The sequence below is a fragment of the Cavia porcellus genome, unplaced genomic scaffold (genome assembly GCF_034190915.1).
Source record: "Cavia porcellus strain 051 isolate PalLab524CR breed Dunkin Hartley unplaced genomic scaffold, mCavPor4.1 scaffold_10, whole genome shotgun sequence".
Classification (NCBI taxonomy): Eukaryota; Metazoa; Chordata; class Mammalia; order Rodentia; family Caviidae; genus Cavia; species Cavia porcellus.
In genome coordinates this window covers 8176417-8190660 of record NW_026947493.1, presented here as the reverse complement: position 1 = coordinate 8190660, position 14244 = coordinate 8176417, and the positions used below count along the sequence as shown (strand labels likewise).

Genomic DNA, 14244 nt, shown 5'->3' with positions numbered 1-14244 from the left:
GCTCTGGATTGGAAGTGCTCTAGGAAAGCCCCCTAGCTTACTCCCAACCCACTTTCACTGTACTCTTACCCTTGAATAACAACTTACCTTTTATTTTAGAGAAGTCAAAAATTTATTAATACTGTTGCTATCAAGAGACACAGAACATCTACTATTTCCATGTTTGAAAAGCAGATCAGAGAGCTATTTTTGTTTCAACATCTCCTGAACTACAGCGCCCTCTCCTGTGCAATGCTGATAAAGATCTTCTCAAATAAGTGAAAGGAACCTTCTTTCCCAGTATAACTGTGAAAAGTCACCTTCAGAATAAACAACTTCTTGATACAGAAAAACTCAAATTGTACTAAAAGCCCCATCTGAACAGATTTTTAAAAAACAGAAATGTAGTCATCTTTTTAAAAAATCGAACAAATTAAATTTGTGAACCCACATACCTCTTTAATGGGAGGAAAATCAGCACATACATAACAGTCAAAATCTATAATAATATCTGCTTACTTTAGGAAGACAGACATAGGAAATAACAACTACTTGTAGCAAGAGTGGAGAAGCTAAGACTTCACAGAGCACATGTTGCTTAAACCAAGTTTTAAATGACACAATGCAATGGAAGACAGGATCTGAGCAAAGGGCCAATGAATGCAGTGCCATCTATTATGTGATTGTAAATCAGGGCTGCTGCTGCATGCGGCTATGTAGGTTGCACATTGTTCAATACAGGGAGGCTTTGAAATAGGCATAGAGTCTTATTTCTCTAATCTTGCTTTCTTTATCTGCTTCACTGAGAAAACATCTTGGCCATGCTTCCCCTCAGGTGGTATCTTCTGTTCAAACAGCATGAAGTAAGTATGGTACAGTGTCAGGGGCATCACAGTGGCACATTCACCTACTTCACCTTGGCCTGCCACGCTTCCAACCAGCAGCTTCACTGCATACAAACTGACCATAAAGCTAAGAACTGAACTTGTGCCCTGGGTCTCCCCAGCCCAGAGAAACTATCTGACTGGGTGAATTGCTAATGATAACCAAAGAAATAGTTAATAGGCACTGTGCTAAACACTTTATCACCAAACATCAGAATACTACTGCTCCCTATGTAATGAGTTGAAAACTGATGCCCAGAGAGATGCAGCAGCTGTCCCTAGGACAGACAGAATCACAAGCATGTGAGCCAGGTAGTCTACAGAAATACGACGCTGTTCAGCCTCACGCCTGCGGTGGATTCTACCCACAGCAGTGTAGCCATTGCAGGAGACAGGCAATGAGTGCCACTCTGGAAGAGGGCAGCTGTACCCAGCTTAACTATTGATGGCACACTCTTCCCACCTCTAGGGAAAAGAAATTTTGACAAGGTAAAGAGCAGGCCTCTCTGAAGAACTAACTGCTAAACAAGCAGTATGCCCACCAGTGAGAAGAACCCAAGGTTTTGGCCTGCTCATGTGATATTTTCTAAGGGGGTTTCCTCTTAGATCTTTTTCTGTGGGTTTGACTGCTAAAGTTCCAGGAACTGGCTTCCAGGTACAGAAACCAATCCCCTGGACAGTGGCCAGTGAGACTACAGTGCAGTGCAGTGCAGCAAGGGTCCCTGTGACTCATCCAGGCTTGTGTGGAAGAGTCTACCTGTGGAGCTGCAGTCAGGTCTCCAACCGGCTACAGAAGCATTCTTTTATTTACTTACTGTTGGGTCTGGAACCTCATCCTGAATGTCTGACAGATGTCAGAGAAGTCAGAGATGTGTAACTGTGGCCCCAATCCTAGAGACGACATTAAGAGCAATCCTCACCTTTATGAACAGTGGCTCTTGCTCTGATAACCCCAGCTATACAGACTGCACAGCAGGTATTTCCTAACTCTCTTCTCTAAAGTGTCAAAGGTTACTACCAAGCTACTGATACAGGATCACAGCCATCCTAGCAACAGTACAGAATAATTAGACATCACCAATCTAAGTAAAATGACCATCCTCTAACTATAAAGTCAAGTATTCAAAGGAACATACAACCTCTAGAGCTAGATAATAAGTCAACAGTAAGAATGCAATCTTTTAGAGGGGGAGGAATAAGTGCTGACCTACACTAGCAGAAAAAGGGTACTGCTAATCAACTAATCACCACCACTCCCACTCTTGCTTCCAGAGTCAGACACATACAAAAACCAGTCCTCAAATCAGTGACAAGACCAAATCCATTCACTGGGATGACGTGCACAACAACTGCTAATACAAGTGCTTGCAGGCACATTGTGGTGACAGTAGTGTAACCAACACCCAGGCTTTGTCTGTACAGGAGACTGGGTCTAAGTCTCAGCAGAATTCAGAGTTGAATGCAGAGATAATACTGTACATAGGACACAAACAATTCCACAGAAGGGAAATGTGGAAAAACAGATCATTACAATTAAAGTTTCCACTTTTCAATGTAATAACTGCTAAACCACTTTTGAAGGGTAAATATGTTGCTCACCCCCTAAAACTGCCAAAATACATTTAATATTTATCACTGAACATGTGCAAAAATTACAGTAAATTGCTTCGCAAACGCAAATTATTGCAATCAGCATCTTGTTTTCTAGTTCCAAATTCAAAGCAAACTATTAACACAAGACTGCTAACTCTTGCTATTATCACACTTGCTATTATCACACATCCTCCTTCTAACAAAACCACATTTCCAGATGGACTGCCAAAATTAGTCAAGTGACTCCTACCAAGACTGACAAGCCAGAAATTCACTTAGAAATGAATGCTTCATTTAAATAAAGAACACACACACCCAAACACACCTTTCCTTAGGAAATACAAGTTGCTTTATTTACAATTCAACTTGAATTGCAGCTCAGTGAGGCCATTCGGAGAAATAGTGGGACAGCTGGGCTGTTAGCCTGTCAGCATACTGATTAGTCCTCAGAGTCAAATGGAACAGACTTATAGTGCATGTGTGCATGTGTGTGTGGGGGGGGGGGGAGGACTGACTGGGGAATCCTGATAATAAATTAAGCAAAATATTTAAATTCAACCCAGAAAGCTCAGTGATACAGGAATTCCATTGAGAGGATGGTCAGCCCTGTCTGACATAATGGGTTAATCTTTTCAGACTACTTTGTCTACTCTATATTAGATACAAGGAGGACTAATTTTTAGAAATGTATAAATCCCCAGCAATGAATAAGCCAAGCAGATTAGATTATTACAGGGCATTCTATTAGCAAACATGCCTGCAGAACATAATTATCAGTGTCATTGGTTCCCAGCATTAACTGCTTTTGCTTGAAATTGGAAGACTTGAAAAAGTTTTCATATATGACTGAAAGAGGGGGTCATAGGCTCAAGACCAAGAAGGAATCAGCTTTTTCATGTTAAAGAAGGCCTAATGAACAGAAATGATCTAAACTGACTCTCTTCCTGGGGAACAGCTAGCCACAAAGTTCTCCCCAAAAGATAATACACAGTTATCCCTTCTATTTGATATCATCTTCTAAAATATACACCCTTGGAAAACAGAAAAGCCACTTACCACTGGCCAGCTTTAAAAGAAAATTCTTTATCAGTAACAAACAAGCGGAGGCTCTTCACTGACGGTGATTCGCGGGTAATTCCACACACCTTAGCGGCTGCCACGACCTAAAGGGAGAGAGAACTGTGGCTTAGGATAGTGTGTACAGAGCAGAGGCACAAATGATGGCTTTCTGGGAACTAAGGGTTTTTTTGAAATCCAGAAAGATGTAGTTTTTTGAAATTTACCAAACAAGGTAAAGCACACTTTGCTTTTTAATTCTACTATCAAGTAAATATATATATATATATATATATATATATATATATATATATATATTTTTTTTTTTTTTTTTTTTTTTTTTTTTTTAAACCAGTACTGGGGATCGAACTCACGACCGCCTGCTTACAAGGCAAGTACTTATGCTGCTGAGCTAAATCCCCAGCCCCCAAGTAAGCATATTTTAATGACATCTTTTTGAGAAACTTGCTAATCTTTTTCTGCATACAAAAATCATTTCTGGGTCAGGGATATAGCTCAGCGGTACAGAGCTTGACTGGTAAGCACAAGGTACTGAGTTCAATTCCTGGTACAACAACAAAAAAGAATATTCTCTTACAGGGACTAACCAGTATTTATGGAAGAAGTGTTATCGTTTATATCTAAATGTTCCCCCAAAGCCTCATGCAGTCACTGGTGGGGCTTTTTCACAGGTGGCTGAATTTAGAGGGTGGAACTCATTCATGGCACAATGCTAGGATTCAGAGAGAGTGATTACTAAATCAGTCTACTGATTGGTACTTCCCTAATCCTGGTAGACTAGATACAATGTAAGGAACCTTCTGCCTGCCATGAACTGTTTCTTCTCTGCCATGCCACCTTGCCTTGGAGTTAGCAAATTATGGATGGAAATCTTTACAAACTGTAAGCTAAATAAGCCTTTTCCCTTTTAACTTTGGGTACTGGGTATTTTGTCTCAGCAATGAGAGGAAAGTGACTAAGACACTGCAATGCACTGGATTGGGCACTCTGTAACAGAGCTCAGGGGACTGAAATAGGGGACTGGAAACTGTAAACAGACCTGCATGGCATCAAATGTCCATGGGTGCCAGCAAAGCAAGGCCTACTGTGTACTTCTCAGTGTGTAAGGAGCTCATTTTGGAAATTAAAAGCAATTGAAACTATTTTTAGTAATTTTACAGACCAACTGTGTGTCTATTAAATCTTAATAGTAGAAAAACTGGGTTTATATTCATGTCTTTTACTATACTTTACAAAATACAAACAATTCACAACCTTAAAAAAAAGAACAACCAAAGTGCAGCTCTTCCCTACCAATAGTCCAAGAGATATACTCTAAATGGCACACGTAATTTCTACCTCAGCATCCCTCATATTCAAAACCTCTCTACTTCATTCTTCTTCTGTCTTGTACTTCTCTTCCTCCTCTAAACCTGGGACATCTTTACAAGTGCAGAAGAAAGAACGGGACTCTTTCCTTAACCTTTTACTTTTTTGATCTGCTCCACTCATGACAGCAAATCAAATCCAGAGCAACTGACCAAGAGCAACTGACCAAAGTATGAGGTGGCAGTGGAAATTTTTGAAAGTCAATGAACCTTCCACCCCAATGCGAGCTCATTCTGGCCCCTCCTCCAAAAGTCTACTAGATTTAATCAAACTATCAGTAAAAGATTATTTTCAAAAATCCACCAGAATAATTCTCATGATGGATAGTGGTCTTCAGCCTTCATCTCAAGTAGCTTCTAAAACTGCCTACTTTGGGGCTGGGGATTTAGCTCAGCAGCATAAGCACCTGCTTTGCAAGCAAGTGGTCACGAGTTCGATCCCCAGTACTGATAATAAAAATAAAATAAAACTGCCTAATTTCATCCAACCCAAAAAGGGGCATCTGAGATGCATACACACTTCTCAGATGAATAAATACAAACAGCAAATAAGCATGTGAAAAAAAGTTCAACATCACTAGTCATTCAAAAGATACAAACTAAAACAACACTAAGATTCCACCTCATCCCAGAAAGAATGGCTAGTATTAAGAAATCAACCAGCAACAAATGCTGGAGAGGCTGTGGGAAAAAAGGAATCCTTCCCATTGTTGGAAGGAATGCAGATTGGTGCGACCACTGTGGAAATCAGTGTGGAGATTCCTCAAAAAACTAGAACTAGGAACCAGCGGCCTGGCCATGTTGGGATTTAGGCGGCTGCACAAGAAAAGCAATTTACCCACCCTCTTGGTAAGTGCTCCCGGTGCTGGCTGGGAGGAGAACCAGTCAGCTGTTCCCATGAGCCGGTAGGCGCCTACCGGTGCATGAGCTGAGAATCAAACATCCCTTCCAACCCAGGTCAGCAACTGAGGACAGAGGTCTGAGCATCTCTTGGGAGGATGACCATATGCAATTAGGAAATGTGGGGGATTTCCTTCTATGTTCTGTTTGAAGGCAAAGGTTATTTTCACTGTTATGCTTTATAATGATTGTTTGCTATATTCAATATTCTCCTTCAATTGGTTTTACAATGTTCTGTTATTGGTTTGATTTCGCTATACCTAGTTGACTGGACAACTATTGTGAAGATAATGACATATACTATAGTACCTATTACTGCTATCCCAGCATCCTGCTTTGAAGTTCTGTACCAGTGTCACTACATTGTCTCAATTGGCTTTGTTCTGTCTTGTTCTGTTGTATTTTTATTACATTCAAAATAAAATTTAAAAAAATAAAAATAAACTAGAACTAGAGGTTCCATTCAACACAGCTATTCCCCTTCTGAGTATCTTTCCAAAAGAATTAAAAATATCATACCATAGCAATATATGTGCACCCATGCTTATAGCAGCAGAATTTGTAATAGCCAGATATTGGAAATAACCCAAATGCCCATCAACTGAGGAATGGATAAAAAATATGTAGTATTTTTATACAATGGAGACTTTTATAGGTAAACAGATGCAACTTGAGACCATACTCATTAGTAAAATAAAACACACATGTGTAAACATAGTATAGTTTCATTAGTGTGAGAAGCTGAAACAACATGTATATAGAAAGATGGTTTAAAAACTGTCTACTTTCTATTTCACCTGCAAAATTTCTTATCGCTGTATGTCTCAGTAGTATCAACTGCCAATCTTCTCTTTTTCCTCTCAGACAGCAAGTGGGCAATTTTTCACCCTCTATCTGCACTTTTGATTCTAGTTCCAGCCCCTACGGAACACTACTCTATCAGCAACCACCAGGGCTTTCCTTCATGTACAATTGTTCTCTTTCTAAAACCCTCCTGTTTCATCAGACAAATGCCACTGGTTTAGCCTAAACAATTTAGCCACAAAATAAAAGCAGCACCAGAATATACGGCTGTTAGCGGGTTATACAGCTAGATTGCCTAGTATTTCATCCTGGCTCTATCACTTATAAGCTGTATGACTCTGGCCAAATTACCTAGCTCCTCTCAGCCAGAGAATGAAAATGACAACATCTTTAAATTCACAGGACTATTGCAAGGATTAACTGAAATATACACAAGAGCAAATTTTAATGCTGCTGGTCCATGGTAAATATTAAGTGTTAGTTATGTGTTTTTTTTCAGATTAGAATTATTTGTTTCTGTTTTACATTGTATCATACACTTTACTAATAATATATATTTTGTCCCAGCACTAGTGCTGCTGCACAGGACCTGGAGGGATGGCACAGCACAGCCCCTGGGGGACTTTGCTTGCATGGATGACAAGGAACGCCACAGCACACCCCATCCTGTAGATTCACACTGGGAGTGAAAATTTAAAAGCCATACTACCTTTAAGCTTTTTAAAAATGTTACCTTCTACCCTTTCCTCTACTGAATAGATTAACAATTTCTTAGCCTAGAGAATCTTCTTTTCCTTGATCTCTCCTGAATCACCAATTACCTGGCTTCTGCTATCCTGAAGCTCCTTCCCAGGATGGTTGATTCCTGGATGTATTCTTGAAGAACCATACTCAGTGTCTAGTCTCAGTACGCACTCTGCCTAGTCTCTCTGAATTTGGTACTTTCCATCCAGAGGTGCTCTCTTTGCCCAGGATGGCTAACACTGAACTCTTCAGGGCCTCTCTTATATGTTCTCTTCATTTACCATTCCTTCTCCCACTTCCCCACTAAGAACTGCCTTACCCTCACCACCAGGCTGAGGCCCTCACCATTCCCGAGGCCTCCACCTGCCAAGGAGTATTCATCATTAGTTTGCTTACAACCCCAGGCTCATATCTCACATCTCTACTCCCTATAGGTAACAACAGCCAATGGCCAAGGAGTCTTTATCTCAGATGTATGGCAGGTGCTTCATGCAATGTTTCATATGCACTAATTCATTCTGTTAGTATGAATAATCATTTTACATCTTGAGACAGTGCTTCACTTACAGATGAGGAAACTGAAAGGTTCAATACTTGCTCAAGATTACTTAGATGGGAGCTAGGTATGGTGATGCACACTGTCATTCCAGCACCCTGAAAGGATGAGGCAGAAGGATTCACAAGTTTGAACCCAGACTGGTCAACTTACTGAGATCCTGTTTCATAACAAAAAATAAAAACATAACAAAATATAAAAAGGCCCTGAGTTCAAATCTCAGTACCAGCACAAAAAATAAATAAATAAAGGGAAGAAAAGGAAATGAAAGAAAGAGAAGAGGAAAAAAGAGAAAGAACAAACAAGGAACTTCTGAGTCAGGATTCAAATCCAGGTTACGCTGGTCCCTAATCATCCGTTGGCACTATACCAATGGTGAACATCTCTTATGTGCAAAATTAAATCCACCAGATTCTTGCACAGTTCAGACTTGTACAGGGTGCTTTGAACTGAGAAACAGGAAAAGCAAAAATAGAGACTACTGCCCCATTTCCCAAGCCCTGCAAAATTGGCTTCTCTTCAGCAGGGTTTCAATCTGGACCCCTCCTGGCATAAATTTGGTCAAATACATTTTCAGTTGATATACAAACACACAAACTTTGACCCTTTCTAACATTCTGTCCCTAACTGAATGCAGCCTGCCTTCTCCTTCCCTTGATCATCTTCACAACCCTAGCCCAGAATTCCCTATTTTTCATGTGAATTGCTGTACGACTTCCTTCTTGAGTCTCTCAAAAGAAGCCAAGATGAGAATATTGCTAATGTTTCAACCTGAGTTATTCCCTAGCTAAATAGCCTTCAAGGGGGTTGGGAATGTATTTCAGTGGTTAGAATGCTCAACTAGTGTGCTTGAAGCCTGGGGTTCAATCCCAGGCACCACTGCAAAAGAAAAAACAAAAGCACTAACAGGCTTATGAAATTCTTATTAGCTTGAACTCCTCCTGCCCACCTCTCAAATTCAACCTAGATCATGTAGCACACACAGTGCTCCCAGCTTCCCTCAAGTCCTGCTCATATTCTCTCTGTCTGAAGTCTTTCCTCTTCTTTCCATCCTCCCAACTCTATCAATACAGTGTTCCTGTCTTTCTTGTATTTCACACATATAATTAAAGTATAAATACTCATGAACATGCCTTTCCATCACATAGCTCACTGGCCTCCTGAGGTCAGATTTACATATAATGCATCTCTAAAGTAGCTCAAACACAGGGCCCAACACATAAGACTCAGGTAAGTACACACTTGCAGAATGAATGAAAACTCTTAAAGTGAGTTAAACTTGTTTCCAAAAAAACATAACAAGATATTCAGGAGAGTTCTGGCACCCAATAAAAAAAGGAGGATAAACAGAAAATTCAGATTTGTATTTTAAAATACGGCAAAGGTCAGAGGAACCAGGGATTTCTTCAGAACTAGTATTCTATTTGCCACACATTCTAAGTACTGTATCTTATTTCAAAGACAAGTAATGAAAACTGTCAAAAGTCTCTCCATTACTTCATTATTCCCATTTTTTATGTTTATAAAAAACTGCTACTTTATAAACATTATTTTGTTTCAGTTTAATAATTTGTAAAAATATAGCCAATAGCTAGATTATTTCACTGCTAACAGCTTAACTGGCACCAGCTGGAGTCACTAAGAAAACTAGTTATTTATAAGCTTTGTAAACATACCCAGAAGAGTTACCTGGCGGCAGTGAAATCTATATGCATAATCACTGCAGTAGGAAAAGAATTTTAGCTGCAACATTTGAGAATGCTTCACAATCAAATGCTAGACTATGTGAAATGAAACAATTGTTTCTCAGTATCTAGTCATAAAGTTTAATGAACAAGAGAAAGAAAGCAACACTTTTTAGTAAGCCAATTTTAATTTGCATAGTATCTATGAACAAAACTCTTCCCAGATGCATTATGTTCTTTCGTATTAAAGTCTGTTGTAATTCATCCTAACAATCTAGACAAAAATGCTCCAACTGGAACACAAGATACTTTGCATGATTCATAACTTCTAAAGACATGACTCCTTCTTCCTACTCTATGTTGTCTAAGTAACATGTTCACGATAGGACCATAATTTGCATCTATCATTGCCAGGTGGCTTGAAAAATCACCAGTGGTAAAAATGTGTGACTGTGCCATGCATGACTGTACCATTTCTACTACCAGAGGTACAAGCTGTCCGATAGGACAGCTGGCAAGAACGTGTTAGTATGAATACCACATATAGAAATTTGAAGCAAAGTGGATTAAAACTTTGAAATATTTCAAAGGCCACATACTTATTTTATGTTAAAGCTAGTTCATATCATTAGACTTTGCAATTGTGGCCTTTGTTATATGCCACTGTTTCTTAAGTAAAACACAAGAGAAAAGCTGTGTTTTAACATTTGTACTTGCTCTTATACTAAATGGATCAAAAGACTTCACAACTGAAACCTCCACTAGCCACATCCTAGCACAAAACACATGGCAGGAAATGAAACTTTCCATAAAATAACATTTAGATTTTCCTACTGTTCAACTAAAAAACACTCGCCAACTCTTCCTGGTCCACATTTTTAATGCTTTGACAGAATCAGCATCTAAAAGGAAATTCTACCACATTTACTTAGAAGGCTGGTTTTATGTAGATGTTTTCATGGTAGTGCTGATGCAAAAGTCTAGTATTGGAAAATAGGTCTTAAAATATCCCTCATGTCCCTCCTTAAGTATAGGAACTTAAGTTGTTCACTCCTGTTTATTCAGTTTCTGGCTTAAAAATTTAGCCAAATCCAGGACTGGAGATAACCTAAAATAATACAATTAGGGCTCAGAGTTGAAGGAAACTAGTTATTACTAAAAACAGCATGTCACTTGACACGTGAGGACACGAAGACTCAAAGACATCATTTACATGGTGCCAGAATACAGTACCGATCTGACATATAGGAACCTGACTAAAACAAGTCAGTTTACTCAAGTGATTTACTGTCAAAGAAAGATCACAAAATTCTGCCAGCCATGTATTTTTATTTAAGTGATTTATGCTGGTCAGCAGTTCTCCCTGGCAGGACAGGTAAACTCACCTTACTGCTACCACTGCCTCACCTGTCCCTCTGGGCTCGCTGCTCTCTGCCTTGAGCCATACTCCTGCATCACTGTCCCCTCACAACACCTGTGAGCTTTAAGATCTTCCACTTCAGCCAACCAGATCAGCAGCAGCAAATGACTACAGAAAGTGCTTACCATGCGCCTGGAGTCCTACATATGTTCATTCCTTCCGTCTTCGTAACAACCCAGAAGCAGTTCCTAGTACCCTCATTTTACATATGAGAAAACTGAGGTCCCGGAGCAGAGCAGCAAGGCAGAGATATGAATTCAGGCACTTGCGTTTTGCTACTTCTCAAAAAGCAACAAACAAAATAAGGCTCTCCTTCCATTCAGTTAGCCTACCATTTCTCTGCTGCCATTCACATCAAACATTTCTGCCTCCACCACTCCATCTCCCCTTCTCTCTCCAACCCAATTCAGTGAGGCTTTCAGTCTCATCAGCATACAACAGCCAGTTATTCCAGTCACCCGCCACCCATTTTGGCAAAAAGAGTTGCGACTTCTCAGCAGAATTCAGCAGAGCTGGTACTCTCCTTCCTGACTTTCTCCTGGCTTCAACACCGCTTATGTCACGCCTGCCCAAGCTGCCCATTCCTTCTCCATTTCCTCTGCTCTTGGTTCTTCTACGTGGCCTCTAATTGGTGATAAATCCAGAGCTGAGTCCCAGAACCTCTTCCTCACTTTCGATGTGGCTTAGATTTTATTTCCAGCAGTGAACTCTAAACTTACACAGTTAGCCATCCAGATTTCATTTTCTAACTTGACATATGAAAAACAAACTATTTTTTCTTCCAAGTTTTCTTTATTTTTATTATTATGAGGAATTTTAAATGCATAGAAAATAATGAAAACAATATATTGCACCCATGTACCTATGACCAAGACTCAATAGTTGATACAAGCTGATAACAGTTGACAAAACTCATAGCTAAGCTTATTTCAACTGTAACTCCACCTATTTCTGCTCACACCCAACCCCAGATTATTCCAAAACCAAGTTCTTTACTTCCTCTCCTCCAAGTATGTTCTTCATTTTCACCAGTATTTGCCACCACCATCACATCATTATCTACTCCTATTTTTCAAACCCTGAATCCTAGAATCATCTTGGTTTCTTCTGCATCTCTCACTAATTGCTACTCCATACCCATCAGTGAACCCTATCAGCTCTCCCTCTGCCCCAGATCTAACTCCCAACCTCCATCCTAACTAACAACAGTGCCTTCCTGAAAGTATGTCAACAGCCACCAACTTGGAGTCAAAACACAACAAAAGCCTAGTCTATGATCAAGCAAATCAGTGACCCATTTAAAATTAAAATATCCCTCATGTCCCTCCTTAAAACTTTTTATCAATCTCAAGATAAAACGCCAACTTCCTGTTGAGGCTACCAATGATCTGCACCAGTTTCCTGTCTACCTGTCATCCTCTCTTATACCTGTATAAGTATACCTGCTCTCCCAGCAATGCATCAATCTCATTTCTACCTCAAAGCCTTGCTTCCTGTCAGTTAATCTTTGAAGAATGCTATACAGATGGCTGGTTCTTTTCATTATTTAAATCCCAGCTCAAATGTTAAATATAGACTTTAAAAGGCACCCTGCTTTGAGCCACTCTTGCCTTCTGTAACCCTGTTTTATTTCCTCTTTAGTCCATCACATATGACATTCTCTGGGTTAGCTACACTACACAGAGCAGGTACCGTGCCTTCCTCATATAGTGTTGTAATCACAGCACATGAAACAGGGCTCAGTACATGGTTGACACTCAATACATGACTGCTGGATTTAAAACAAAATTCATTTCACTTGACTGGATTCTTTGGGCAGGGGATGAATAAGAATCTTACCTCTCTAGCTGCTTAACTTATTGAGCAAAAGTGCTTTACATGTCAGAACCTGCCCAGTTAATTCTGGGGCTTTAGAAAGCAGCAGCCAGCCGCAGAGGCAACTTTTGTGATTTCCACAACCTCTGTCTGTGCAGAAAAGACAGCACATGTGTCAGCACCTCACCTCTGGTGGTAAATATTACCACCATCCCTACCTCACAAAGCAACTTATACAAGGCAGTACCACTAATACACTACGGAGCTGAGATCAACACTTGCTTATTCAACTCAACAAAGTAAGTACTGAAAGACTGTGGTATGCCAGCACTGTTCCATACACTGGCTATGAAGCTGAAAAGCTGTGCCTTTCCCCAAGGAGCCTCCGCTCCTTGCAGGCTTGGACAGCAGAGTGAGCTGTGCTCCCCCAGGAGCCACAGGTCAGCCACTCTACAGTTAGACAGCTCATCCACTCAAACCTGCAACTCAGCAAAATCACAGGTTTAACAACTATGAGCCCTCAAAAATCAATGCTGAGAGTTCCAGAACCCCCAAAGGCCTCTGCCTCTAGAGCTCAGCTTTTGCATCTATTAACCAACCACTGTGCCTCCAGTAACTCCCCTTTTTCTTATGCCCAGTAACATATTAACTCTGTCTAAACCAACTGTAAGAAAACCTGATTTGATTATCAAAGACTGAGATTAAGGGCTAAGGCCTCATTTACTTGACCAAAAACAGAGCTCATCATTTAAGACAGGATGCTTTTGCAACTGGTACTCCAGAAACAAGAAGCATGAATCAGAACTATCCTAGACAAATCAAGAAGCTGGCTCATTTGAGTCTTAATTCTTTCATCTGTCAAGGATCCCTAAACCTCCCTCTCATAGTGGTTGTGAGAATTGAGTACCCGCCCACTGTATAATTACATGCTTTGAAAACAAAGAGATAACAATACACTTAAGACACTACAGGATAAGCAAACTTTAGAAAAAATTAACAGTTTTTCCAAAACAATTACATGAACAGAATCATTGTTTTTGGTGCACTAGGAATTGAACCCAGGGCCTTTGAATAAAGGTCCATCCCCAGATCTTTTAGCAATTTAAAAAATTCTGAGAAGCTGCTTGATATCTCACCAACTTGCCAAATTTCCCAAGCTGGACTCAAACTTGCAATCCTCCTGCCTCAGTCTCCCAGAGTGCTGGGATTACAGGTTTGCACCACCATGGCTGGTTCTATTACCACTTTAGACCAGAACTCCATGAAAATCTAAGGATGGGGTTTGTCCATCATTTTTAATACTTGCATCTAGCCTGGTATCTGGCGTATTTCCAAATGAATCAATGAACGCATAAAAAGTAAAGTTTAAATTTTTTATTGCCAAATTCGCCTACAAATTGATAATCAGAGTGTATCTTGT

The 14244-nt window shown here is 40.0% G+C and overlaps 1 protein-coding gene across 9 annotated transcripts in view; it reads right to left on the bottom strand.

Moving 5' to 3' along the window:
- Oxnad1 (oxidoreductase NAD binding domain containing 1) overlaps positions 1-14244 on the bottom strand; it is a 75320-nt gene that overhangs the window by 48395 nt on the left and 12681 nt on the right. For all 9 annotated transcript variants that reach the window (XM_063256978.1, XM_063256981.1, XM_063256977.1 and 6 more), the window contains one exon: positions 3513-3619. In XM_063256978.1, coding sequence (XP_063113048.1) covers positions 3513-3619 — 107 coding nt within the window. The remainder of the gene's footprint in view (positions 1-3512; positions 3620-14244) is intronic.